Source organism: Phaenicophaeus curvirostris, chromosome 25, assembly GCF_032191515.1.
Source record: "Phaenicophaeus curvirostris isolate KB17595 chromosome 25, BPBGC_Pcur_1.0, whole genome shotgun sequence".
NCBI classification, from domain to species: domain Eukaryota; kingdom Metazoa; phylum Chordata; class Aves; order Cuculiformes; family Cuculidae; genus Phaenicophaeus; species Phaenicophaeus curvirostris.
Genome location: NC_091416.1, coordinates 7,804,510 through 7,832,483, shown reverse-complemented (window position 1 = coordinate 7,832,483; position 27,974 = coordinate 7,804,510). Strand labels below are relative to the sequence as shown.

Genomic DNA, 27,974 nt, shown 5'->3' with positions numbered 1-27,974 from the left:
GGGGTGGTCCTGGGAACTCGAGGAAGTCTTCTGCTCTGGTCAAGTGTGCTATGTCTCTCCCAGCTTCTCCTCTCTTTATCCCAAGCACCCAGCTGACATCCCAAGGACAGAGAGCCCTTTGCTCCAAGACAGGAAAGCGATTTCCCAGAGAGTCAAAAAGGTTTTGTCTCCTTCCCCAAAAGACACCGAAGTGCAGCTCTATAAGGCACAGTGCTTTCTCAGCCCCTCAAAAAAGCCTGATGAGACTATCTCAACCCATATTCCAGAAAGAGACAATTCACCCTATCTCCAGTCCCCCCAGCAAAACCCAGGTCGGGGGTTCCAGGCGGGGATGCGCAAGGGCCGAGAAGTTACACTGAATTGACTGAATGCCTGGCAGAGGCTGCCCAGGGCAGCAATGGAGTCTCCGTCCCTGGAGGGGTTAAAAAAAAAATAATCACATGACCGTGGCATTTCAGGATGTGGTTTAATTGTCATGGAGGGGTTGGGCTGATGGTTGTACGGGATGAACTTGGGGATATTTTCCAATTTTTCACAGAAAGGGTCATTGGGCTCTGGAACAGGCTGAGCAGGGAGGGGGTTGAGTCACCTTCCCTGGAGGGGTTTAAGGCACGGGTGGACGAGGTGCTGAGGGACATGATTTAGTGATCGATGGGAATGGTTGGACTTGATGATCCGGTGGGTCTTTTCCAACCTTGTGATTGTGATCTGGGAGTTGTGCCAGAGCTCCACGAGCAGGACTGACTGGTGCTGGGGGCAGGCAGGGGCATCCCTGTGGGTATTCCAGAGCTGCACTAGTGGATCTGGATGAGGCCACGTTCCACCAGACCTCAGGGGTGCAGCCGAGCTGCTTGGACCAGGGATGGGAGATGGAGAGAGGGAGGGGGGTCCCCACGTCTGTGGAGCCAGACGTGTACAGGTGGTGCGACCAGGAGCCCTTGGCGGACATGGGGATGGGGATAGACATGAGGATGGGGACAGGGGTGGGGATGGAGACAGGGGATGGAGATGAGGACGGGGAGGAGGATGGAGATGGGGATGTGGATGGGCATGAAGATGGGGAGAGGGGTGGGGATGGAGATGGGGATAGGGAGGAGGATGGAGACCAGGACACCCTGATGTCCCTGCTGTTCAGCACCCAAACCCTGAGCTTCAGGATCCGCGCGGCTTCCCAGCTCCCTGGTCCCCTGGTAAGCAGGGGAACTGATTTTTTTGTTAGTTTTGAAATTTGACTATTTTGTTTAATTTTGATTTTTAAATTTTTTTTTAAATTGATTTTTTTCCCTCCTATTTCGGATTCTTTCAAGAGCTGGGGTGGTTTTCCCCCCATTGGGAGGTGCCTGTGCCCTGGTTGGGGGGGGGTGGTGTGACCCTGACCCTCCCCGAGGTGGAGTTGCACCTCCGCGCCGAGGGGAGGCGGGCGCTGCCCATGGCGCCTGTCTGCCCCCTCGCATTCGTTTGTCCGGCGCCTCTCTGCCCCCTCCTCTCGTTGGCTCGGCGCCTCTCTGCCCCGCGCTCTCGTTGGCGCCGCGCAGGCGCAGCGCGGGGCGGGTCCGCCATGGCGGAGTCGCCGCGGCCCAAGAGGAAGCGGGAGGAGGAGAAGGAGGCCGCGTCGCACGATGGAGCCGCCGCTTCTGCTTCTCCCCCGTTCCCGCTGGCGGAGCTGCGGGTGCGGCGTGTGCTGCGGGAGTCGGCGCGGGATAAGGCCGTGTTCCTGCACGGGGAGGTACGGGGCGGCGGGGCCTGGGAGCGGACGCGTGATGGTTCGTTTCATTGATGATTTCAGAGCGCAACAGGAAAAAGGCAACAATTCAGCAAGCCAAGGGAGTTAAATTTCAATCTAAACTGATGCTTTATTTGTGAGACGACTTGCGATAGAAAGAGACAGAGAACGAGGAAAGAGATGGGTAGAAAAGGGAAGAAAAAGGGGTTTATAGCTGCCACCACGGGTCCACAGATGTCCGGCGTCTCTGAGGGTCCAGGTCCAGAAGGTGTTCATAGAATCATAGAATCACAGAACCACCAGGTTGGAAAAGACCCACCGGATCATCAAGTCCAACCATTCCTATCAAACACTAAGCCATGTCCCTCAGCACCTCGTCCACCCATCCCTTAAACCTTTCCAGGGAAGGCGACTCAACCCCCTCCCTGTGCAGTCTGTTTCAGTGCCCAATGACCCTTTCCATGAAAAATTTTTTCCTAATGCTCCCCTGGTGGAGCTTGAGGCCATTTCCTCTTGTCCTGTCCCCTGTCACTTGGGAGAAGAGCCTAGCTCCCTCCTTCTCTTCAGGTAGTTGTAGAGAGCAATGAGGTCTCCCCTCAGCCTCCTCTTCTCCAGGCTAAACACCCCCAGCTCTCTCAGCTGCTCCTCATCAGGCCTGTTCTCCAGCCCCCTCACCAGCTTTGTTGCTCTTGTCTGGACTCACTCCAGAGCCTCAACATCCTTCTTGTGGTGAGGGGCCCAGAACTGAACACAGGATTCGAGGAGCGGTCTCACCAGTGCTGAGTTCCACTGCTTCTGTCTTTGACTGAGGTGATCCCATGGTGGGGGAGGTCTTCTTCTGCCCCACCTGCCACCCCCCCCCAGTTCAGCTATTCGGAGCTGCTATTCCAGAGCTGCTATTATGCCAGTCAATACACCTGCGACCCACCTTTGCCTGTGGAGATGTGCCAATCTCCACCTAGCAGACCACACATGCCAAGAGAGGAGTGTCTGCGGGTCTCCTCCCCTTGTGCATGCGCTCCTCCTGGCGGCGGTGGTCGACCTGGGGTCTCCCAATGAAGGCCAGTTATCATCACCTTGAACTTTGATCGAACTGTTCTTTGCGCATGCTCTGTTGGGGTATGGGTCTATGGTAAGTCCCGTCGTTAATTTTCCTGTCTTTTACTCCTTGCTTCATGGATCTTTCACAATGCTAGGGGGCAGGGAGGCTTGGAGCCCAGTACAAGACATTTTTGAGATAAGGAGGTAGGTACAGGTAGTTAGGTATAAAGCATTTGTTCCCTACTAGCTTTTTTGGCCGTTTTCCTAAGGCTGCATCTGTGCTTAGCCCCTGAGAGAAAATGTTGAGGCAGAAATCGACCCTAGCACTTGGGACACAACAACCCCGTGCAGCTCCAGGCTTGGGGAAGAGCAGCTGGAAAGCTGCCCCATGGAAAAGGACCTGGGGGTGTTGGCTGACAGCAGCTGAACATGAGCCAGCAGTGGCCCAGGTGGGCAAGAAGGCCACCAGCATCCTGGCTTGGATCAGCTATGGGGTGGCCAGCAGAGCAGGGCAGGGATCACTCCCCTGGACTCGGTGCTGGTGAGGCTGCACCTCGAATCCTGGGTTCTGTTTTGGGCTCCTCACTCCAAAAAGGACATTGAGGGCCTGGGGAAGGAGCTGGAGCCCCGGGGTATGGTGACCAGTGAGGGACCTGGAACTGTTTAGCATGTAGAAGAGGAGGCTGAGGGGAAACCTCATCATGCTGCAGCTCCTGCAAAGGAAGTTGTGGTGAGGTGGGTGCTGGGCTCGTCTCCCAAGTAACAAGGGCTACAATGAGACGAAATGGCCTGAGTTGTGCCTGGGCAGGTTTGTATTGGATATTAGGAGAAATTCCTTCACTGAAAGGGTTCTCAGCCCCTGGCTGCCCAGGGAAGTGGTGGAGTCCCCATGCCTGGAGGGATTTAAATGACTGGTGGGCAAGGTTCTCGGGGGTCTGGTTCGGTAGTGGACAGGTATGGTTGGACTTAATCTCAAAGTTCTTTTCCAACCAGACAATTCTATGATTCCGTTCTTTAAATCTGTCAAGGCAGGTGGCAGGAGGCGGCTGCTCTAGGTGCCAGCATGTTGGAACCCGTATTTCAAGCCTTGGGTACACTTGTCGGTACACTTTGTGGCTTTTGGTGCTGAGAGTGGGTTTGTCACATTTTATGGATAAGGTGGCAGTGAATTGCAAGGAAGATGCTATCTCTGCAGCAGTAAATAGGATGGGTCTGTCAGCCAGGCACTGGGAAAGGAAAATCTGGAATAACTCTTCAGGTTTTATGACCGAGGAGGCCAGCTGTGGTGCTGGAGCTGTGCAGCCGCCTCGGCTCCTGTCTCCTGGAGCTGCACATGCAAGCAGGCAACGAGGACCGGGCAGTCTAAGACTGATTCTGTTTGAGATCAGTGGGATGGTGGGCAGTGGGTGGCTCCCCCCCCGGCACAGAGCTGCTTTGCTTTGCCTGGCAAGTGAAGCAGGGTGGGAGCCCCAGGGGAACCCTTCGCTCTCTGCGTGCGGTGTTCAATGAGGCCTCGCTGGGCAGAGGGGAGCGGTTGCAGGCTGTGCTCTGCACCCTGCGCTTCCCAAAGCCAGTACGCTCCAGCCACATTGGGATTGTGGTTCCTCGGAGCACAGCAGCAATGCTCCCTGCTTCAGAACAGCCTGGGTTTGCTCCCCCACCTGCCTCTTCCCCCTTCCTGACCCACCGACTGGCTGGCTAGGGGTCCTGAGTCACTGTGCAAGTATCTGAGATGAAATCAGGGATGTGGGTCAGCGGGAATGCAGCAGCGGGTGGTGGGAGCATCCGAGGAGGTGCAGATGGGCTGAGACATTGTCTGCATCCTGTGCTTCCCCAAGAAAACCTGTGTTTCCTAATGGAGGGCAGATTCCTGCTGTGTTTTAGGGTAAGCGAGCCTTTATTTTTGGCCGAGTGCTGCCCCTGGTTGGTTGAACGGGGCTTGCACGAGGGGCAGCAGGGAGTGTCCTGTGGTCCCAGAGTGGTGGTGTTCAGGGCCTGGCCTCAAACTCCGCAGCCGGTGCTGGATCTATCGTGGCTGAAAGCTTTATCTGTTCTAATTCCAGGTGACTGGCCCCTCTGGAGAGATGACGAACACCGTGTTACTCCTGGAAAAGACTCCTTTCCAGGAGGAGAAGATATCGGAGCTGCTGAAGAAGCACACGAAGCTGGAGCTGCAGATGCGCAATGACATTTACAGCACGTACCACCTCTATCCTCCCCCGGAGCTGAGCGGTGAGTGCTCCTGCTCTCGTGTGGAGTGTCCTGGGAGTGCAATTGGCTCCGTGGATTGGCTGTGGCTGGGATGGCAGCCGGCGTGCTCCTGCCGGCACCGGACGGGGGATGCAGCGAGACAGGCGAGTGCCGCTGCTGGACCGGACTGTACCAGCCCTGTTGTGGTTTTGCCAAGGTGGGGAGAGCAGTGGATCGCTGCCGCTCTGCAGGAACAGATTGCTCGTATGGCTTTGGATGCTGCCGTGTTCCACCACCCCCTTTTCCTGCCCTGTCAGACACCTGGCTCAGCTCATGAGTTGTTGGCCTTTAAATGGCCATCACTTGGTTACTTGCAGTCATCTGCCTGTGCTTTGATTTAAGTTTAAGAAGGTCTTGTGGGGCTGGAAGCTTTTCTTGTGTGTTTTTTTTCACTGGTGTCAGTTAATCCTGTAAGGAATTATCTCCTCGTAATGTTTACCTGGAAAACAGTCTCTGCAGTGCACGTGTCAGCTTCGTCTGCTTTGTTTTTGTCGCTCGGTGCGGGCAGGCAGCAGCATGTTCGCAGGGAGTGAAATGCTGGGAACCAGCTGGCCTTTGCCTTTCCTGCTTCTCCTGCTGATTTCACACATCCCTCTTTTAGGAAATGACGGAGCGTGGCGAGGTCAGGTGAGCAGGTTGAAGAGCTTCTGTGTTAGGCTGTCATCCTGCGAGCCAGATTCTTGTCGCAGCAGAAGGGCGTCCTGTGGTTGTGGCTCTGAGGCTGCTGCTGACAGCAGGTCTGCTCTTCTGGCAGGCCGGGCTCTTCAGTGCAGTGCTGGAATGAGTTTAAATTCTGGGAACGCAGTGATTATTTACGTGTTGACGCTTTCATAAACACAGTGACAGCCAAACAAGTTTAACAGAATCAGAAACTAATCAGAGTGACAGTCTGAAGTGAGACATTGTTGCGGTCACAAATAAAATTTTCGGGGTATTTGATGTGCTTTCCCAAAAATGCTTCTGTTTTAGTCTTGTGTCCATGGTGCAGGAGGAAGCAGTGTCTGGCTTTGGGAGCTTGTGAGTTGTGTAGAGCTCCTCGTGTCCTGCCAGGGACTCAAAGTTGGAGGTTTTGGCATTACCAGCCCATGTTTTAGTGGAAGGAGAACCCAGCAGCACCACAGTGGTTGCAGTTTCGTTGTGTGGGAAGCTGTTTGAACTGTGCTTCCTTGGCTGGACAGACTTGGCTGCGCTCCTGGCAGTGGCTTGCAGCGATTCCCACGAGGTGGCATTGCAAGGCTGAAATCTCTTGGGTCTCTCCAGCTGCAGCCCTGCTGGCTGTGCTGGCGTTTGACTTCCCTGTAGCGCTTTGCTGCAGTGCTCTGTAACTCCAGCGTTACTCAAATAGCAGCAGTTTTATTTGATTAAAGGCTTATGCCAGGTGTTTTCCAGCCCTTGCTGGGGTGAAAAGGCTGTTCAAGAGTTGCCAGTCTCTGTCAGTGCTGTGCTAGGTCCTGCTTTTTCCGAGAGGGTGGAGCAAAATCAGGTGACTGTGGGTCTTTTCACATCCTGTTAAACAAAATCTTCGCTGGGGTTGTTCTGGTTCACCTGTTTCTGTGCTGTGCCTCTGCCCCGTGTGTTTGTTTCACGGATGGCTGGGTGAGCGTTCATGCTGTTCCTCTTGCAGACTGGAATGGGGAAAAGCCTCCAGCTTCCTTCTGCTAAGCTTTATTTTTTCATTTACTTTTTAAACAGCCTTTGAAAAGCAGGTTTTGCAGGAACATCGCACAGCGCTGCGTCTTTGCTTCCCAGCCCTCTCCACGGCATCACTGTGTCTGCTCAGGGGCACTGTGGGCCTCAGTGGGGCCCTCCAGGCTCCCAACTCGGAGCGCTGAGTGAGGAGGCTTCTTCCTTTGAAGCAATTCCAAGCCACAGAGCTGATTTTGCCCACACATTGCATGAGCCACTGACGGGCAGCTGGGCTGGCACAGGAGGGGAAGGAAATTGCCTTTCTGAGTGGAGCCATGGCCCAAGCAGGGAGTTGACAGGAAGAATGCAGCTCATAAACCTAGAATGAAGGAGAAATTTCCTTTAAGGCTGCAGGCAATGTCAGGGCTTGGGAGAAATCCTGGGATGCCAAGCGGTCCTGTGCAGACCCAGTGGGTTTGTCTTGGCTGCAGGGTGAGAGAGATGCAGGGTTTTATCTCCTGGTGCTGCAGGTTTGCCCCTGGTTAACACTGTGCAGTCGGAACACGGTGCAGAGTCATCGGGCTTGGGCATCGAGCAGTTCCTCCAAAAAATCCTGGGTCACGGTGTCATGCGGAGGAAGAATTCACCCCGGGGATTTCACAGCATCCTGGGCAGCCCCCGCGCTTGGCTTCTCCCTTCCTAAAGGTGAGGTAAACCTCCGGGCTGAGGAGTCGCGACTGCAGGTGCCTTGCGATGTGGGGCGCGTTGGCGGCGCGAGGAGCTGCCTCCAGGTGCCTCTGCCTTGTCGAAGCGTGTTTCTCAATGCCGCCTTTGTGGTCCGGAGTCCCCGCGGGGCTCCTCATTCAGCTGAAGTTTCTGGATAGCTGGGAGTGGATATTTTCTCCTCCATCTTCCCGCCTCCTCATTTTAAGTGAGTTGGACGCTGTTCCCTCTGCGGAGTCAAGCTCATTCCATAATTCCGTAACACAGGCCTTGTGCGCTGAATGCTTGTTTTGTCTTGGTGGTGAAAGAGCCCGTGAGGCTGGGCCAGTTGCTTTGTTTGCGTGGTGAAGGCAGAGAAAGGGAAGCCAGAAGCAGCACATTGCCTGAGCAAACAACTCCCCTCTGTCCTAGGAAGAGGAATTTCTCTCTGCTGCAGCTTAAAGATGAGATATTTAGGACTGAGAGCGCACTGGTGTGGGGCATGGGAAGACAGTCAGAAAGGGGACTTCATCCGTGTCTTGCTTTGCTCATGGGTTTTATTGGCCACTAGGAGAGAGGTGTCAAGACTAAACCAGGACATAAGACATGGAATCCAGCTTAATAATGATCAGAGTTTGTCTGAAGGGTCACCCCAAACCTCCTGCTGGGAAGAAGAGTGTGTGAGCATGTGTGTGAGAAGGAGCGGTGTCCAAGAGAGTGCCCTTCGGTTGGAACTGTGCTGCTCCTGACAAAGACAGGCAGGTGTCACTCATTTTCAGGCCAGTTGCTGGATGTTGTCTGGATTTAGGAAGCAGCTGATGCCTAGAGGTGTGAGATGCCAGCAGGGGAAGCCCCAGCTCCGAGTCTTTTCCTCACTGGGAGAGCAGGGGAAAGATTTTCTTTCTGACCAAGGTTTGACTGCAAAAGCCACATAGTTCACACAACACGTTCCCTGATAACACTCAGCTCCTTGTGGTGCTTGCGCTTGTTTAGCCAGGAGAGCTTGCTGTCTCCAGTCAAAAGCAGCTGCCTCTTGCTTGTCTGTCTCCAGTCAAAAGCAGCTGCCTCTTGCTTGGCTGTCTCCACCAAAGTCGTGCTGGCGTGGTTCAAGGGCTCTCGTCAGTCCTTGGAGGAGTCTTTACTCTCTGGGCACAGCTCATCCATGTGCTGCAGGCTGAGGCTTCTTAAAAACATCTGAAAATGAGCACATTGGGAGACACTGTGGCTCCGTCTCTCTGACATGGGGTGGAGAAGTTATGGGAATGTGGAGGGAAAGTATTCAGTCATGCAGGAAGTGATGCACATCCCTGCCTTCCCGGGCCTGGTGGCAGGCATCGAGGAGCTGGAGAAACTTGCAGGAGCTGCCCAGGGAGGGCTGGTTCATCTCCCAGCACTGCCTTGCTTTCCCTGCCTGCAGGGCTCGCCTAGCTAAGGAAACTTTGCACTTGCACTGAAATAAAAGGCTGAAGCCTGGAGTGGTGGGTGCCGTGAGGTGGTGGATGCAGGAGGAATGTGAGAGCTGGTCTGGGGATAGTGGAATGTGTCGCTGTGCTTTGCTCTGGGTTTTTTTGTCTTGGGAACCTGCAGAATTCCTTTCTGCCGTGGCCATTGCTGCTGGAACCCACCAAGCCCCTGGTCCCTGGATTAGAACCAGGGGCCGGGCAGTGTTTGGCTGAAGTCCCCATCAGCGCCTGGCTTGCCCTGGCTTGTGCTGGTCTCAGAGACTGGGAGCTATTGGAGCTTTGTCCTTTCCTTGTGTGCTTTGCTTTCACTCCGTAACGAGAGCCCCAGCTGCTCAAGGCAAAGCCCTTGCTGTACTGGCCTGGGGTGGTTAAAATCAAGTGTTCCCTTCAGACTGCTGGGCGGCTCTGGCCATAAAACTGAGCTGCTGAAGGCAGAGAAAGGGAGAAGGGGAGAGGTCGTGCATGGTTGTGCTTAGGACTGCTTCAAAGGAGATGCCTGGCGATGGGAAGCCAGCGCAGAGACCTGTGCAGCGGGAGAGAGGCTGCAGGTGGAAAGAAAACTTGGGAAAGTGCAAATACAACTTTCTCTGCTGCTTTCTGGGCTTGGCACCTTCCTGCCCCTGAGGGTGAGTGGATCAGGCAGATTGTAAGACAAAGCTCAGCTTCTGCTGTGAAGGGAGGACAAAGAGCCGCTTCCCAAAGGGAGGAACAGGTTGTTCCTGCCCTGCCTGCTTCTCTTGGCTTCTGAGTGTGTTTAAATCTGTTTAAAACAAAACTGCAGTAGCCCAACTTAATGGTACTGAGTGGGATCGTGGAATCATGAAAAGGTATGGGTCAGAAGGGACTTCAAGCCCATCCAGTTCCAACCCCCTGCCACGGGCAGGGACACCTCCCACTGGATCAGGGGCTCCAAGCCCCATCCAACCTGGCCTTGAACATCTCCAGGGATGGGGCAGCCACCACTGCTCTGGGCAGCCAGGGCCAGGGCCTCCCCATCCTCCCAGGAAAACATTTCTTCACAAGATCTCCACTCAATCTCCCCTCTTGCCGGTGAAAACAGTTGCTCCTCATCCTCTCCCTGCCCTCCCTGATCAAGAGCCCTTCCTCAGCTTTCCTGGAGCCCCTTTCAGTACTGGAAGCTGCTGTCAGATCTCCCAACAGCCTTCTCTTCTCCAGGCTGAACAAACCCAACTCTCTCAGCTTGGCCTCATAGGGAGCACACGATAACGTTTTTCATCCTCCCCTGTTTGCAACAGTTGCCTCCAACCTTTTTTTACATGATTTTCCCAAACTGAGCAGAGGATTTGGTTTTGGGATTTTTTGTGTCTTAGGCTGGTTTTTCACTCTTGTTTTTAGCAGGAGAGGAAGGAAGTTGTTTTGTTTCTGGTCAATCCAACCTTCCTTTTTTCTGGGCAGGGAGAGAACAGTGCGGTGCATCCCCCTGAAAGGCCCTTTGCAAGTGAACTGCCCTACTGGTTGTTGCCTGTTATCACAGTCCCTCTGCCTCCTGCTCATCTGAGTTCCTTCAATTAAACCTCCTTTCTCATAACCTCCAGTTCACTGGTGGTCAGTCCTGACTTCCAGAGTAAAGCCCAGGTATTCTGTGGCATCTCTGGGCTGTTGTTGAGGAACACGCTGGCTGACGTGACTCAGACATGAGTTTAAAGTCCCACATCACCTGTCCAGCAGTTCTTCACTCTATTCCCAGGCCAGCATGGGTTTTGGCTGCCCCGTGGCGTACAGGGTGCTGTAATGCACGTGGGCTCTGCCAGGAGCAGGAGCATGGACGTGGCCCTTGCTGGCCGTGGCAGGGTTTCCTGTGGATGTTCCCTGCAGCTGAGCCCAGCCGTAGCCAGGATTTTGCATCCTGTGCGCGGGCTCCTAATGACCACTGGGCTCTGGGCATTTATCAAACAGCTCCTCTGGCTATGGTGATTTATGCTAACAAGCTTTGCTGGGGTGTTTGAGACCTCTGGAAGGGAAATAATGGTTTACGAACCACAGCCTCTCCCTGTCTCCTTTCCCAGACATCTGCTTGCCTGCAGCTGCACGTGGAGGGTTTCTCTGCTCTTGCACCGGATTTGGTGTATCCCGAGTGGCTTTCCCCACCACGAGCAGCCGCCCCGGATCAGGGAGGTGCTGGGGTGCTGGGGTGGGAGCTCTGCACCCCCATCCCAGCCAGCGCACGGATCATGGTTGTCACCTCCCTGGCACAGAGCGGGTGCTGCTGCTGGCCCTGCTCCCGAGCTGGGGTATGGAATTAAACTGCAGCAGCTTCAGCCTCAGGCTGTACATGGTATTTTCTTACCTTTGGCCTTTTTGCACTCTTCCCAGCACTCTACTGGTCTCTTTCAGTGAGGAGCGGAGCCGCTACAGCCTTCCCTTTTTTTTTTTTTCACTATTACATCATCCCACTGGAAGTGCTCATTGAGTCCTGGAAAACAACCTTGTTTGAACATGTGTGTGGTGGGAATCAGCCCAGACTGCCCTTGTGGTTTGCATTTTCATATTTCATCTTACCAGCATTTTCCTGGGGATTTCATTAAGCTGGGTTTGGCATGAAAGGAAAAGGCACCGTCTTATGCAGCGCCGACCTTAAAAATACAGCAACCAGAAAACTAAAAAAAACCCTCAATCCCACCCTAAATCCCAGCTTTAAGAACAAATATTTCTGTTCCATGTCTGGCTGGCGTATATCCTTATATAAAGTAGGAAGCCACGGCTCTTTGGTACCCTGTGAGAGTAGCCCTTGGTGTCCGTGCCTGTGGCAGACCCTGGGCACAAGCTCCAGTGTTTGTGGCGCCCCAGCCCCTTCACTCCAATCCACTTGGGTTTTGTGCAGCCTCATGGGATTTTTCCTTTCCTGTGTGAAATTTTCTAGCAGCTCTCTCGTAGTTGGGAAAGTGGAGGCACTACTGGAGCTCTTGGAGTCATGACAGGCTCTGGATCGCACAGCTAGTCTTGGCAGAAGCAGGATATTTTTCCCCTGCAGGTGAGATTTGCTGCTGCTGTGGTTGGAGCTGCCGGGCTGACAAGGTGTGCACTTGTACACACTTTAGTGCCCCAGGAGCCAAGTGTTAATCTCGAGGTAAACAGAGATTGTCTTCCTCTAGTTGGAGGAACAGCTCAATGCTCTCTAGCTAGTTCGGGGGAATTGCCCAGCCCTCTGCCCTCAGCTCATCCTGTGCCTTGTTAACCGCTCAGCCTGCATCATTTTCTCGGGATCCATCCCTGTGCCCTTGGCCTCTGCCTCCTACGCTCGGAGCCAGAGAACAAGCGTCCCAACAGCTGAGAGCTCTGTGTAGGAGCTGCTCCTCGTGCCATCCCCACTGCTTGCAGCTCACGCGACGTCTGGTTTTGTGGCTGTAGGAAGTTGCTGGGTGCTCACTTGATGACATCCTGTGAGCTTCAGATTTCAGCGTGCTGAAGATGCATCCTTGCTCCTGGTCCTGTTTCTGTCTGGGATGTTGGCTGCACACAAGCTCTTCCCTGGGAGCCCCGGCTCTGCCCTAATACTGCTGAAAGGCCTGAAAGAGTGAGTGTGGGAAAAGCCTTTCAGACAGTGAACTCCTCTGCCGGAGCTGGAAAGGCATCCTGGCTGTGTTGTTGGCTTCTCCTTCCCCAAGCAAAGCAGCGGCAGCTGGAGAGGTTCTCCCCCACCCAGCTATTTTAGTGGAATCTTTTAAATGTGTTTGTGTGGCATTTGTTGGAAGGGGAGGCAGGAGTATTAGAGACCAAGGGCAGTAATGTGGTTTTTTTCTGTGACAGTGACTGAGTAAACCTGTTTGTCCCCAGAGCTGAAAGCCACCGTGGTGTACCCTGCCACTGAGAAACACCTCCAGAAATACCTCCGTCAGGAAGTGCACCTCGTCCGTGAAACCTGGGAGGATTACAGGAACATAACACTGCCCTTCATCCGGTCCCAGAGTTTCAGCATCCAGGTATGGGCACCACTGCTTCTCTTCTGCAGAGACAGATACTTCTGGTCTCCTTCTTCAACACGCTGGGCTGTTGGATATCTCCTCTGAAGCCTGGGCTGGCAGCAGAAGAGTCAGGAGCGCTGTTCCCGTCTCCATGTTGGTTTTCCCATCAGTGTGTTGTCAGATCTGTGGTTCCACACCCTCCCATCAGGCTGGGCAGCCTCTTCTCGGGCGCGGCCAGCTGCAGATTATTTCTGCTAGTCCTGAGCTGCAATGCTGCCTGCTTCGCTGAAGCATCCTCACATCAGTTGGACTTTCTGGAGGCTGCCTGACCTTTGGGGTAAGCTCAGTGAGGCTGAACAGGGCTCTCTTTCACCCAGGTGTTCCCATCCTTTTGTCCTCTAGGATATCCTTCTCCACCTTTGCAGAAAACCATTTGCCTTGGGGATGGACCTGAAGTCGCTTTTCTCAAGGTTCCTGGAGACATTCTGTGCCGAGGCGTTCCTCCTCCTTTCCCAGGGCAACTCCCTGGGTGTTGGTGCACTTTGCTGGTTTCTTTTGGGAGTCTCCTGGGTGTTGTGGAACTGGGAAGGGACAGATTGTTCTTAGATTCCTGCATCACAGCTCATTCCTCTGGCTTTGCTTATTGCTTCGCTGCCGTTCAGCCCTTTGGTCTGTATTCCATGGCTTGAAGCTGAGCTCTTCCTGTCCTCCTTGCCCCAGACAGCAGCAATGAGCTTTTTCCCAACCATTCCTTTTCCTATCTTTCTTCTTTAGTTCTTTTTTTCCTTCTTTATCTTTCTTCTTTCTTTCTTTAGGCTGCCAGTTCGTGCAAGCCTGTACAGAAGGGGGAATAAACCACATTCTGGGCCTGCTGAGGCTATCTGTTAAAAAATAAACTCCTTTATCTCAAGAATACCCCAAACCAGACCACCCCAGGCCTTTGCCATCTCCCATGCCTCTTTCCTGCTGGTTAACCAGCAGCAGGACAGGTCTCGGCTCACTGTTGCTGTGCCTTTTATCTGGCCACTTGCAGACAAATGTGAATCCTCTCTGCCACTGGGACTAGCAAGCACCTCACAAGCTGCAGCAGACGCACGGTGACTCCTTCTCCACCTGCTTTGCTGTGTTCCCTCATCCAGCTTTCTCGCTGGCAGCAAGACTGCGGCAGCAACAACCAACAGGCAGCATTTATGGCTGGAGAAAGGCAAGGGCATGTTTCTACCGGACTGCTGCCTACATGGGTGTTTCCCCTGTGCTTTAGCCCCGAAGGCTGAAGTGTAGCAGCTGCCTTCAGGAGCTGCTTGAGCTCTTGCTCTGCCTCTTCCACCAAATGCTTGCAAGCCAATTTCTGTACATGGAAACATGTTCCTGGGGATCATCAGGAGAAATCATGGTTTGCACAGTCAGTCTTTGACCTCTGGAGTTTGATCGTGTCTTTATCCAGCTGGATTTGACGAGCGGAAGGAGAAATGTGAAGGGTAACAGGAATATTGGGGGATGACAGAGGGGTTTCTGTTGTCTTTGTTTTCTGCTGGAGGAGGCACAGCATGGCTGCTCTCCACAGAATGGCTTTATTGTGGTGCCAGGCTCTGGACATGTGTTGTGCTCCCTGGGCTTGTGCTGGAAGCAGCAGGAGCAGTTGGCTGATGAGCTGCCCATCACATGAGGCAGCACTGGGTTTGAAATGCAGCTTCTCTGTACGGGGAGCTTGTTTGGGGCTTGTTTCGAGCACCGATAGCTTGGCCCTTGGGAAAAGAGCAGGCATGAGAAAAACCCAAACCCTAAGGGCAAAATTTCATTTCATAGAATCATAGAATCACCAAGTTGGAAGTCACCCACCGGATCATCAAGTCCAACCATTCCCATCAATCTCTAAACCATGCCCCTCAGTACCTCATCCACCCGCACCTTAAACACCTCCAGGCAAGGCGAGTCAACCCCCTCCCTGGGCAGACCGTTCCATTGCCTAATGACCCTTTCAGTGAAGAATTTTTTCCTTATGTTGAGCCTGAACCTCCCCTGGTGGAGCTTGAGGCCATTCCCTCTTGTCCTGTCCCCTGTCCTTTGGGAGAAGAGCCCAGCTCCCTCCTCTCCACAACCTCCTTTCAGGTAGTTGCAGAGAGCAATGAGATCTCCCCTCAGCCTCCTCTTCTCCAGGCTAAACACCCCCAGCTCTCTCAGTCACTTCTCGTAAGACTTGTTCTCCAGCCCCCTCACCAGCTTTGTTGCTCTTCTCTGGACTCGCTCCAGAGCCTCAACATCCTTCTTGTGGGGAGGGGCCCAGAACTGAACGCAGGATTCGAGGAGCGGTCTCACCAGTGCTGAGTCCAGAGGGAGAAGAACCTCCCTGGACCTGCTGGCCACGCCGTTTCTGATACAGGCCAAGATGCCATTGACCTTCTTGGCCACCTGGGCCACTGCTGGCTCATGTTCAGTCGCTGTCAACCAACACCCCCAGGTCCTTCTCCTCCAGGCAATTTCCAGCCAGACTTCTCCTAGTCTGGAGCTGCTCAGGGTTGTTGTGTCCCAAGTGCAGGACCCAGCATTTAGCCTTGTTAAACCTCATGCCATTGGTCTCAGCCCATGGATCCAGCCTGTTCAGATCCCTTTGGAGCCTCCCTACCCTCCAGCAGATCAACATTTCCACCCAGCTTAGTGTCATCTGCAAAGTTGCTAAGGGTGCCCTTGATGCCTTCATCCAGGTCATTGATAAAGACATTGAACAGGGCTGGACCCAGCACTGAGCCCTGGGGAACCCCACTTGTCACTGGCCTCCAGCTGGATTTCACACCATTTCCCACCACTCTCTGGGCCCGGCCATCCAACCAGTTTTCCACCCAGGAGAGTGTGCGTGCGCCTGTCCAGGCCAGAGGCTGACAGTTTCCGAAGCAGAATGCTGTGAGAAACTGTATCAAAGTCTTTATTAAAGTCCAAGAAGACTACATCCGCAGCCTACCCCCACATCCTGGGGCTGTGCGCAGAGGGAACAACTTTCCTTACTATTAAAGACTGAAGCAAAGTAGGCATTGAGTACTTCAGCCTTGTCTTCATCCCCTGTTACTGTTGTTCCCTCTGCATCTAGTGGGGACTGGAGATTGTTCCTTGTCCTCCTTTTGCTGTTGATATATTTGTAGAAAGATTTTTTATTGTCTTTCACAGACTTGGCCAGTCAGATTTCTAGTTGGGCCTCAGCCCTCCTGATTTTTTCCCTGCACGTTCTCGCTTCCTTCCTATAGTCCACCCATGATTTCCTGCTGAGCTTCCTGCCCTGCTTTTCTTCCAGAGTCACAGAGCACACTTGGCTTGTGCCATGCTGTCCAAACCGTCTTTGGGAACCTGCTCTTCTCTGACACAGTGTCGCTAGCTAGGAAAGACCAGAAATTTAAGCAAAAAACAGATCAAGGGAGAAGGGAGTGGTTTCTCCCAAAGGATCCATTCAGGTCACTTCACAGTGATCCTAAGTTTTGATTAAATTAATTAAACTCTTGGCAGAGCTCCTCAAAAGGGCTGTCTTTTAATCCAGAGTGTCTGGTGTGCACACCATCCATGACCCAGTTCATTCCATGTGTCTACAAGACCAGCTGCACCTTCACTGCCCACCTGGGGTTTCATCCCTGAACGTGATGGGAGGAATGATGGTTCAAAACGTTTTCAGCTTCCAAGCCGTGGCTTTTTCCTGCTGCCTTGGCTGGTCTTCCAGGGGCCTGAATGGGGACCTCTTGGCAGTCCAGTGCTTAAGCTGGGCTTTAAGCTTAAGCTTTAAGTGCTTTTTGGGGTGCAGAGAAGGGTGGTTGAGCTCAAGCTGGAAGCTAGGAAGAGCAAAGGCACTTCCTGCTCTGTTACTTAGCCCTGGTCTCTTCTATTCCATAGCTGAAACTCCTCTCTGTATGATGCTTTGCTGTGAAAGAGCAGCGCAGGGCGATAACCAGAGCAGGGACTGTAGGCAGTCTGAGGGCCCAAGCTGTAATAGAGGGGAAGAAAAGTGATGAGGTGTTTTCTGATCAGCCAGGAAACCAAGGACGTGTGTTGCCCAAGGAAACACAGGCCTTTCGTATTCACCTGGTTAGCACTGGCTGCCAGCAGCTGGAGCTGTATCCAGCCTCAGGCTGCTCGCAATCTGCTCCTTCCTCTTGGGATGGGGGAAGAAAGTCAACAAGTTCCCGGACCTTTACAGGCTTTGGTGCAGCCTGGGAGGCAGAAAGGTGCAAACAGCCCTGTGATGCTAGGGAGGTGTCTGCTGAGCCCCACTGGAGCTGGCTTCCACTGCTGCTGGCCTCACTGAGGTTTGGTGTGCTCAGAGTTGCTTTTACTGGTGGCTGAGCCGTCGGAATGCCTGGACCTGTCTGCTGCTGGGCAGTGGGAGCGTGCAGGAGGGATGCTGCTGCACCTCGGGTTGTTTGGTGCTTGCAGCAGCTCCATCTCTGGGCACGTTCAGCAGCCAGGTCTGGGCCCACACTACAAGGGCCCATCCTGGAGGACGATCTCAAAGTCCTCTCAGGGCAAACACTGTTGTTCCTGCTCTGGGCAGAACCCTCTCTGTCCCACACCTCCCTGCAGCTGTGCCAGTTCCTTGTGTCTGAGAGGAGAACAAACATCCCAGAATCCTTCAGGCATCCAGCAGGAGTGCCCAGGAGCGCTTCATGGATAATGAACTACAAATGTTAACAACCAAGAAATTAATTGGTCATCATAGAATAGAATTGTTGGGGTTTATTTGTTTTATATTCTGCTTTCAGCAGCTGTGTGCTCATCTATGAGCTTGGGCTAAACATGCCTGGGGTGCTGGGTTTTTTCCTCTGCTGGCTTTAAGCTGAAAGAGGGGAGATTGAGGTGGGATCATAGGAAGAAATATTTTCCCATGAAGGTGGGGAGGCCCTGGCTGAGGTTACCCAGAGAAGTGGTGGCTGCCCCATCCCTGGAGGTGTTTAAGGCCAGGTTGGTTGGGGCTTGGAGCCCTTGATCCAGTGGGAGGTGTCCCTGCCTATGACAGGGGGTGGAACTGGATGGGCTTCGAGGTCCCTTCCAACCCAAACCATTCTGTGATTCCATTCGAAGATAAATTGCTTGTTTCTCTTTCAGTGGGTGTACAATATCCTGGAGAAGAAAGCCGAGGCTGATCGCATCATCCATGAAAACCCAGATCCCTGCAATGGCTTTGTGCTGGTTCCTGATTTTAAGTGGAATCAAAACCAGGTTTGTTTGCTCTTCTGATATTTGAAGGGATGTGGCTTCCCTGAAGGCGATTCAGAGCAAACGTCCCGTTTTGTGCAGCATCCGGGAGGACTGCGTGGAGGAATGTTTTCCTGCTATTGTCACTGTCAGTCAGTGACGACATTGCCAGGGCCTTTTATCTTGTGCTGATTGTGGACGCTGCAAAGCCCAGGTTGCTGCAAAGCCCAGGCTGCACTCACTGCTGCCAGGGGATTTATTTATCCGCTTCGCTCTCTCGTTCCTGTGTCAGCCCAAATGTTGCCGTGGGGTGTTTGAACCTTCATCCAGCTGCGGATTTCTCCCTGCTGAACTCGTTTGTTTTGGTTTTTTTTTCCTCAAGCCTCAGCTGTAGGTGCCAGCTGGGCAGACGTGTTGTCCTTTGGTTGCTGCAGTTCGCTCTCCTCCACTCAACGTAAAGCAGAAGCCATTGGCTTCTGAGCCCTTGTGGGAGCTGCCGCTCACTGAAGTGCAGAGGGGTTTAAGCCCAGGGTGTAATCCGAAAGGGAGAGGCTCATTATTCCCTTGGGCTCCAGCCCCTTTTGGTCTGTACTTCTGGAGATGTGCCTGGGGAGGTGGAGCTCCACACGTGCACCCCTTGAAGTCGGCATAATCAAAAAAAGTCCCATCCATTGTTTCTGATCCTCAAAATGCAGGTGCCTGGGAGGAAGGTTACCATATGAGTAAAGCTTGAAAAAGGGGACCGAAAACTAAAGAAATGGGAACACGAGCTGCTTGTTGGCAGCACAACTCTGTGTTTCTGTGCTGGGAGCACCTGTTTCTGGCCTAGTGTGGAGTTGCCAGGGGGAATGAGTTGGAGAGGATGCGTGAATGCATCACTGCAGGGTGGTTTCTGGTCACCACAAGAAAGTTCTGGTCACCACCACAAGGTTTCTGGTCACATCACCTGCTCCAAAAATTCCTTGTTGAGCTGTGAGGGGGCTTGAATTCCCATTTGCTCACTGGAAGGCGTTACCTTCTTCCTGGAGAGACTTTGTAAAGCTTGCAGTTGTGTTTACACCACCGTGTTTGTTTGGCGACCTTTACTTTCAGAGCGGAAATATTTAGGGATTATAAGAAGCTCACTTCACCGCCCTTTTCCTTGCTTCTAACAAAGCCTCGGTGTAAATCCCTGCTCGCTGCATCCGAGCTCTGCAACTCTTATCAGGATTGGAGATAGATGGGCCAAAAATTGTGCTTTAGCTCATCTAAAGACCTGTTGTGTCCACATCTTGCAGCGAGCATGGTTAGGGAGCACTTAAATGGTAGGCTTTGTCTTTAGGAGAGGTTTCCCTGTGCTGCTGTTACCTCTCAGTGTGCTGAACAGGATCTTGTGGATTTCTTCCCAACGGCTGCTGTCTGAACAGGAGCACTGTCATCCCGGGAGCCATTCAGGACTTTCGCGACTGTCAGTTCAGGACTGTCTCTTTCCCAGGCAGGTGAGCCAACATCCCAGCACAGGCTGTTGACTCCTGCCTTTGAGCCAAGGAATTTCTTCTTTGCTGTGGATGATGCTGAGCCAGAGCTGATCCTGGCAGCCCTGGGGCTGCCCACAAGCACTGCTTCTCTCTGCGTTCCACCGAACAGGCCAGGCTGCTCAGTGAAATTAGGGAGGGAAACAGAGCTCCAGCAGGACTCTCCAGGCCTCCACTTTGAAGTTCCTTCAGCAGCATTGCCTTGCGCTGGCTGAGCACCTTGCCCGCAAGGGCTGTGAACTCACCTGGGATTGTTTCAGGTTGGCTGACGAGAGGAAGATCTCCTGCTTGCATCATGAAGTCTGTGTGCTTGCTGCCGGCCTCGGCCTCCTGGGCACCACAGCAGCTTTGAGGGCAGCTTCGTTTGGTTTCTTGAGTTGGGTTTTTTTTAATCTGTTGGGTGTGGGGTTTTTTTTTCCACTTCTTTTGAATTGGTTTCAAACCCGCAGGAGCCCCGAGGAGTTGCCTGAAATGATGCCCGGCATGACATCATTCAAGGCCTTTTTAGCAACAGGCTTATTTGTTTCAAACAGCAACATGCAGATGTTGTTCTAAGGAGAAGAGATGTTTGATTTTCCTCCCACCAGCCAGCCCTGATCCGAAGAGGACAAGCTGATACGCAGCTTTTTTCCGGAGCTGTGCACAGGCTGCTTTGGGAATCACAGCAACCCATGAGTGTGGCTGTGCTGGCCGGGTGCAAACAGCAGCTTTGTGTTCTGAGAGCGCTGAGATGGGGTCCTGAGAGCAGCGTTTGGCACAAGCGTGTGGTTCCAAATAGCCAGATGGGTTCCTCATAGCCCTTAGAAGATCTGCTGGGTCTTGAGTACCTAAGCCCTTCACTTTGCAGTGTTTATGTTTGAAAGCTGCTGACTGAGCTGAAGGACATAGGGAATTTTACTTTTATTGAAATGTAGTAATTCACAACCGTGCCTCTCGTTAAACATTGAACTCTGAGTGCCTTGGGAGATGCCAGAGGGCTGGCTGAGAGCTGCTGAACAGCCATATTTTACCACACTGGGCTTGTCCGGTGACTGATTAAGTCTTGAAAATAGTTATTTGTGGAACTGGTGCAACTGGAAAGTGGACGGCTGTTTGCACAGTGGAAATGCAGGAAGCTTTTCGCTTGGAAAAATGTAAAGTCGCAGTTTTGGCTGCTGCGATTCACTGTAAATCCTCATCTGAGTGTGGTGATAAAATACTCGCTTGCTCTGCAGAAAAGCTGTGCTTGGCATGGCGTGGGGGTTGCTGGTGGAGCCCACAGCTGCCGGGGCTCGGTTCCCCTCCACCAGCACCTTCTCTGCCAGCCTCTGTCTCCACCGTGATGGTGTTCTTGAGATCCTCAGGGAGATGTTATGAATGTGTAAGGGCATGGTTGGATCGATTCATCTGCCCTAAAAGCTGAGGAGATATTTGTCATCTTGCTGTTTATCTATTGGTGTGAAACTCTCCTCCTCTGGGTGTTCCTGGGCAAAAACCCAGTGTGTCCAAAAACGATGCTTTGAGGAGCAGTGGCTTTGCAAGCGTGCCTGGTACTGGGAGATTCTTACTGGATTCAACCCAGCCTGGGTGTGAGTTAGACAGGACGGCAGGCAGCCCCTTTGGAAGGACATTGAGGCACTGGAGCGTGTCCAGAGAAGGGGAATGGACCTGGGGAAGGGTCTGGAGTGGAAATAGGAGGAATGGCTGAGGGACCTGAGGATGTTCAGCCTGGAGAAAAGGAGGCTGAAGGGAGACCTCATCACTGTCTACAACTCCCTGAAAGGAGGTTGGAGCCAGGCAGGTGTTGGTCTCTTCTCCCAAGCAACAAGTGATTGAACAAGAGGAAATGGCCTCAAGTTTCTCCAGAGGAGATTAAGATTGGATATTGGGAGCAATTTCTTCACTGAAAGGGTTCACAGGCACTGGCAGAGGCTGCCCAGGGAGGTGGTGGAATCTCCATCCTTGGAGGGTTTTAAAAGCTGAGGTGGTCAGAGATGATCTCCAAGGTCTTTTCCAACCAAACCATTCTGTGATGCTGTGATTGGTGTGCCATACCCAAAGCACCGCTGCCTCCACCTGTTTTTTCTGTGGTCACCTTCGTCACTGTTCTCTGTCTCCCTCCCCACAGCTGGATGACCTCTACCTGATCGCCCTCGTCCACCGCCGGGAGATCAAGTCACTGCGTGACCTCACTGCCGAGCACCTCCCGCTGCTGAGGAACATCTTGCAAGAAGGCAAGGTGAGTGTGAGGCCAGTCTGACACCGCTGTCCTGGCCAGGGAGAGCGCAGCCCGTCTGCCACGAGGTCACTGTTTGCAGCCCGTGCACGGTGTCTGTGTGGGGACCAGCAGTCAGGAGATGATGTTCTGTTGTGAGCTGGGGGCTGTGCTGCTCTCTGGCATCTCTGCCCAGAGAGCTCTGTCCCTGCTGCTCCATCAGCACCTTCCCCTGGGGCACTGGGAAGCTGTGCAGGGGTGCTTGGTGTTTCTCTGTTATTTGGGAGCTGCAGGAAGCAAACTCTACCCTCCTCAGGTCGATCACCTCCTTCCCAACCCCTTGACAGTTTCCACAAGCTGATGAGTTTTTTCCAGCCCTGGGGTGGGGTTTGCTTGGTAGATGGATGCGCGATAGCTTCTCTTTCCTTCACTGCATTAGAAGTTTGGAAAGTAATTGCACTGGGGAAAGAGGAGATTAATTAAGAGATTACTCAGGGGACTGCAGTATGCTGAGCAGAGAACCAAGGCAGCATGCTGGAGCTTGCTGGTGCCGTTGATATTTTTAATTACACCGGCTGGTAACAGGATCTGTGTTTCTTGCTGAGTGAGCCGAGGTGATAAGGGTGAAATGGAAAGCAGTACAAGTGGAGAGCACGTCCCGTCATGGAGGGAGAATTGTGGGGTGGCCGGAGGCATCGCTCCATCCCTGCGGAGGCTGAAACAGAGACTGGGGAAGAGCTCTGTCCTTCCCAGCTTCTCCCTCTCCCTTGCTCTGAGGGTGGAGGAAGCAGAAATCACTTCTGCCTTTCTCTCTGCCTTTTGTGCCATCTGGGGATGTGCCTTTCTGTCCGTTGCCAGGTCTGCCTGTCCCCAGCTGTCTGTGTCCTCGCTGTGCATTGCTAGTTGTGGTTTTTTTTTTTTCTCCTTTTAGGAAGCTGTAGTGAAGCGCTTCGGTGTGCCTGGATCCCAGCTGCGGATCTACCTGCATTACCAGCCCTCCTACTACCACCTGCACGTGCATTTCACTGCCCTGAGCTACGACGCGCCGGGCAGCTCTGTCGAGAGAGCCCATCTCCTGGCAGATGTGATCGACAACCTGGCGATGGATGCCGCCTACTACCAGAAACGGGCTTTGACCTTTCCCCTGCGAGCTGATGAGCCCCTGCTAAAGAAATTCCAGGAGGCAGGGAGATTGTGAGCTGGCAGAGGTGCTTTTGTATCTTTGTATTTTTAATAAATGCCTGTTTGGGTTTGGGTTTTTTTAAAGGTCTTGGTGCTTTTATTTTTTTTTTTTAACTCTGATTTTGTACAGATTATGGGCTGACAGCCCATTGCTATGGAAACAGTTTCTTCTGCTCAAGTCCATTAAAACCTGGGCTGGGTAACCTGCCTGCTGGTGTTCACCAGGGTCGTGGCACCGGACAGGGTGCCTTTGGGAGGCAGCAGGCAGAGGGGTTTGGGCAGGAGGGTCTGTGTGTCTTCACCCAAAAGACAGCCTCTGTCACCAAATGTCAGCCCAGAGGTCCTGGAAAACTTGCCATCCTCCAAAAGCTTCCCTTATTTCCCAGGAATGTTCCCATGGGAGTGGGATTGCAGCTTTCCTGGGTCAGGGAGGGTTTTCTTCTACATGACTGGAATGACTTGCCCAAGTCCCTCTTGGCCGGCCACCGTGGGCTCTGGAAATGGAGCGTGACTGCACATCCTGCTGGATCCTGAAAGGAGGTTGTAGAGAGGACAGTGCTGGCCTCTTCTCCCAAGTGACAGGGGACAGGACGAGAGGGAATGGCCTCAAGCTCTGCCAGGGGAGGTTCAGGCTGGACATTAGGAAAAAATTTTTCACAGAAAGGGTCATTGGGCACTGGCAGAGGCTGCCCAGGGAGGGGGTTGAGTCGCCTTCCCTGGAGGGGTTTAAGGGATGGGTGGACGAGGTGCTGAGGGACATGGGTTAGTGATTGATGGGAGTGGTTGGACTCGATGATCTGGTGGGTCTTTTCCAACCTGCTTATTCTATGATTCTATGATCCCCGGCCTCAGAGCCAGCTCATTCACCCTGCCCGTCGGTCATGGATCCAGCTTAAATGAGCTCGTGGGAAGGGCAGCCCCTCCCTGGCACAGGCTACCCCAGGTTTTGCAAGGATTCCTCAAAAAAACCCCATCAAATAAACAGGTTTGCTCTTTCTTCTGCCAAGGTGGTGGCCTGGCAATACAGCAAATGCTTCCATGCAGCTGGAGAGTCTCAGCAGAGGAGCCGCTTGGGACCCTGGATGACTTTGCTGCCACTTCCCAGCTCTGGTGAAGTTTTTCTTCCTCTCTCAACGAGCCAACTTCTTCAATCCTAGATTCCTTTCAAATACTCCTCGTGCCATGACCTGGCAAGAGCTTCCTGCTGCAGTGGGAAAAAAAACATTTCCATGTACAGAGAAGCCTGAGCTGCTGACCCAGCCATCGCTTCCCCTGCATCTTCTCTTGTCTCTGAAAACTGCATGAGGAGTTGCTGCCAAAAAGGGCTCCGGTTTCTGCTCAGCCAGTACCCAGGGATGTAATCTTGCCTGCTACCCCAATTCTTTACTCCTTCCAACACACTAGGCTCTAAGAGTGGGGATTTTTTTGCTGATGGAGGGAAAACACAGATGTGGTTTCTTGTTTGCAGGGCTGCTTGGTGTGTGGCAGGGCTGCCCTGGATGGAGTGCGTCCAGAGAAGGGCGGCGGAGCTGGAGAAGGGGCTGGAGAATGAATCCTGGGCTTGTTTAGCCTGGAGTAAAGGAGACTGAGGGGAGACCTCATCACTGTCTACAACACCCTGAAAAGAGGTTTTGGTGAGGTGGGTCCTGGGCTCTTCTCCCAAGTGACAAGTAATAGGAAATGGCCTCAACTTGCTCCAGGGTGGGTTTAGGTTGGACATCAGGAAAAAATTCTTCACCAAAATGGTTCTCAGGCTCTGGCAGAGGCTGCCCAGGGAGGCGGTGGAGCCTCCATCCCTGGAGGGGTTTAAAAGTCAGGAAAACGAGGTGCTCAGGGATGGTTCATTAGTGGACAGGGACAGTTGGACTCAATGATCTCAAAGGTTTTTTCCAGCCAAAAGATTCTATGATTCCCTGATTGCCAGCAGAATCGTCGAGATGCCCAGGGCTTTGTTCGGCTCATCCGATTAATAAATATTCAGGTCAGGCAGTTGCCCGGTACCTTGTAGCCGCAGGGGAGTGGCAGAGCATCTGGATGCAGCCACCTTTATCTGGATACAACCACCTTTTCCTTATTTCCCTGCAGAAACACTGCACGTGGTTGGAAAGCCGGGGGTGATGGGTGAGGGGAGGCTTTGCCTCTTGTTTCAGACCCACCCATCTCCTGGCCCAAGCACATCCAGGGCTGGAGCTGCTGTAGGGGCAAATCTTGACATGCTCGGCATGGCTGGCTGGCTCCCGGTAGCTCTGTGCATCCCAAGGTTTTTATCTGCTAGGAGAAAAGGCTGCATTTTTTTTTTGATACCACGGCAATTCTGTGCCAAGAAGGAGCTTGGTCTCCCTGGGTGAGGGAACGTCACAGTTTTATGTACCCACCTAGGCCAGCCCTGAATGATTAAACAACAGATGGGACCATCCTGTCACCCAGGAAGCTTCTCTCTTCTTCAGGTATTAAAAACCATATCTATGTCTTGAAAATAGACTTTCCGAGGGCTGTGCCAGACGCCTGAGCAGCGCATCTTCGGCAGCCCATCTGCTTCCCTGGAGGAATCGTTCTGGGAGACTGGAAAGCCTGGCATCACCCATCTCCTTGGGGAGGGAGCAGGGTGAACATGGAGCCTGGGATGGGGGCTGCTCTGAAAGATGAGGGCACGGGGGTGCATTTTGATGAATCCACGGCTGGAGCCTTCAAGGGGTTGATTGGGGCTGGATTTGCTAAGCCAGGCAGTGTTTCTGGGCTCTGGGTTGAGGAAGGCCAGGCGGGATGTGGCCTTAAGCAGACTGGGCTAGTGGGAGGTGTCCCTGGCTGCAGGGTTGGATTGAGATGAACTTTAAAGTCCCTTCTAACTCAAACCATTCTACGATGCTAGGAAGGGTGAGCCTGAGATGCTCTCTGGCCACAGGACAAAGCCGGTCTGTGCTGAGCATGAATTGCCCATTCTTGTGCCTCTCGAGCAGATGCTGCGAGCCCGGCTGGGGCATCCCCTCTGCTTTATCTCCTCACCCAGCCCCTTGCTGCCCTTCCAGGAGCGTTTTGGCTGTGCTGTGACAGCACGAGGCTGTCCCGGGATGGCAAAACCCCTGCCCGCAGACCCGTGGGGCACAAACCCTCCTCATTCCTCACCGAGACATTTTCCAAACCGCATTATTGATGGGATTTCCGAATGGTGTTGGACTGAGTGGTGGCACAGCCTGCTGCAAATCCATTTGTCAAACAGCCAGGATTTTTTTTCTCCCCTTCTCCAAATTCCTTGGTGCTCATCACGCTGAATTAATCAAACTGGCAATTTATTCTTTGTAAATGAACAATTAGGGCAGGGTGTGGTCGTTAGCAATGAGTAGCTGCCCAGCAGACGCTCGCCCATGGGTTCTGCGAAGGCAGGAAACTCATTTCCTAATTGTGGTGTTTTCTGATGGGTTTTACAAATGCATCATCCACTGTGGTGGCCGCGAGAAGCTCTTTGCTGGTCTTTGATTCCAGTCTTGGGAGATGGGGCGCCCCAGGTGGGAGCAGGAACGCAGCCACCCCAAGCCTGGGGACATGACTGGTGTGCTCAGGTATCCTGAGGTTCCTACAGGGTGGACATATCGGTGTCTGCTGCTTGGCATTGGATCACCATCATTTCTCCAAGCTGTGGTGAAGATCAAGCCACAGGACTGAGACCTCTTGGTGTGGAGATCTGGGCCAGGCAGCTCCTGTGGGAGACGTGGAGCTGGAACAGCTCCTGATGCTGGGTCAGCATCTCTGCGAGGCCTTTAGTTCTGCTCTTGGTCCTGGTGGTGCTGACACTGTGGAAGTGGGAGGACGCTCTGGGACCCCAGAACGAGCCCATCCCATCATTGCCAGCAGGAGGGAGCTGAGGACCAAGAAGATCCTGGGAAGCAAAGCTCTGCAGCCTTTTCTAACGTCCCACCCTGGGGGTTTGGTGCAAATCGACATTTGGGAATTGTTGTTATTGCTGGCGTTTTGTTGAGCACTGGATGTTGTTTTCAAAGGCAATAAACCTGGTGGAGGAACCCAAGAGACTGAATGGTCAAAGTGTCCTTGCAAATCCCAGCTCTGAGCTGCAGCCCCAGTGATCACCCCGTCATCGTCTGTGTGCTGGTGGCAATTAAAGCCTAGTCCTGGTGGGCTTGCCTGTCACCGTGGGTAAAACTCTCAGCCCCATCTCCTTGCTTCCCAACATAAGGTGGATATAGAGCTGTTGGAACAGGTCTAGAGGAGGCCACGGAGATGATCCAAGGGCTGGAGCACCTCTGCTATGAGTACAGGCTGAGAGAGTTGGGATTGTTCAGCCTGGAGAAGAGAAGGCTCCAGGGAGACCTTAGAGCAGCTACCAGTGCTGAAAGGGGCTCCAGGAAAGGTGAGGAGGGGCTCTGGATGGGGAGTGGAGGGATGGGATGAGGGGGAACGGTTTTAAATTGGGAGGGGGGAAGATGTAGATTAGACATTAGTAAGAAATTCTTCACGCTGAGGGTGGGGAGGCCCTGGCCCAGGCTGCCCAGAGCAGTGGTGGCTGCCCCATCCCTGGAGGGGTTCAAGGCCAGGTTGGATGGGGCTTGGAGCCCCTGATCCAGTGGGAAGTGTCCCTGTCCATGGCAGGGGGTGGGACTGGATGGGCTTTGAGGTCCCTTCCAACCCAACCCATTCTACGATTCTTCGATTCCACCAGCAAGGAAACCCCATCCCGCCTGGGCTGAGGGACAAAGTGAGGATGCTCGTCAAATATTGATGTGGTTGCTCAATGAGCCTTGGTGACACCGGAGCCAGCAAGTCCATGGATATTTTATCCATTAATACTGTGGCTGTCAGTCTTCTTGTTGGAATATGGGGCTCCAGTGCTGGAATGTGGAGTCTCAGTGTTGAGATCTGGGGTCCTGATGTTGGGATGTGGGGTTCCAGGGCTGGGATTTCAGGGCTCCAGTTCTGGAATGTGGGATCCCAGTGCTGGGATGTGGGGTCCCAGTGTTAGGATTTGGGCTTCCAGTGATGGGATTTGGGGGTCTAGTGCTGGGATTTGGGCTTCCAGTTCTGGGATGTGGGGTCCCAGTGTTGGCATGTGGGATCCAAGTGCTGGGATTTGGGGTTGCAGTGCCAGAATTTGGGGTTCCAATGCTGGGATTTGAGGTCCCAGTGTTGGGATGTGGGGTTCCAGTGCTGGGATTTTGGGTCTCCAGTTCTGGGATT

General features: G+C 53.2%; 1 protein-coding gene across 1 annotated transcript; it reads left to right on the top strand.

The window, feature by feature from the left end:
• Positions 1-1,521: 1,521 nt before the first annotated feature.
• DCPS (decapping enzyme, scavenger) lies at positions 1,522-22,871 on the top strand. Its single transcript, XM_069876550.1, has 6 exons — positions 1,522-1,726; positions 4,828-4,996; positions 12,601-12,746; positions 17,808-17,921; positions 21,519-21,629; positions 22,537-22,871. The coding sequence occupies exons 1-6, from the start codon at positions 1,559-1,561 to the stop codon at positions 22,801-22,803; spliced, it is 975 nt and encodes a 324-aa protein (XP_069732651.1). The 5' UTR covers positions 1,522-1,558; the 3' UTR covers positions 22,804-22,871.
• Positions 22,872-27,974: the final 5,103 nt, after the last annotated feature.

What these genes read in the sequence shown, in the direction of transcription:
- DCPS (XM_069876550.1), top strand. Translation starts at nt 1,559, where the DNA reads ATGGCGGAGTCGCCGCGGCCCAAGAGGAAGCGGGAGGAGGAGAAGGAG. An exon ending in TCCTCCCCCGGAGCTGAGCG is followed by an intron (nt 4,997 to 12,600) that starts GTGAGTGCTCCT and finishes GTTTGTCCCCAG; the next exon opens with AGCTGAAAGCCACCGTGGTG. An exon ending in CCCAGAGTTTCAGCATCCAG is followed by an intron (nt 12,747 to 17,807) that starts GTATGGGCACCA and finishes TTTCTCTTTCAG; the next exon opens with TGGGTGTACAATATCCTGGA.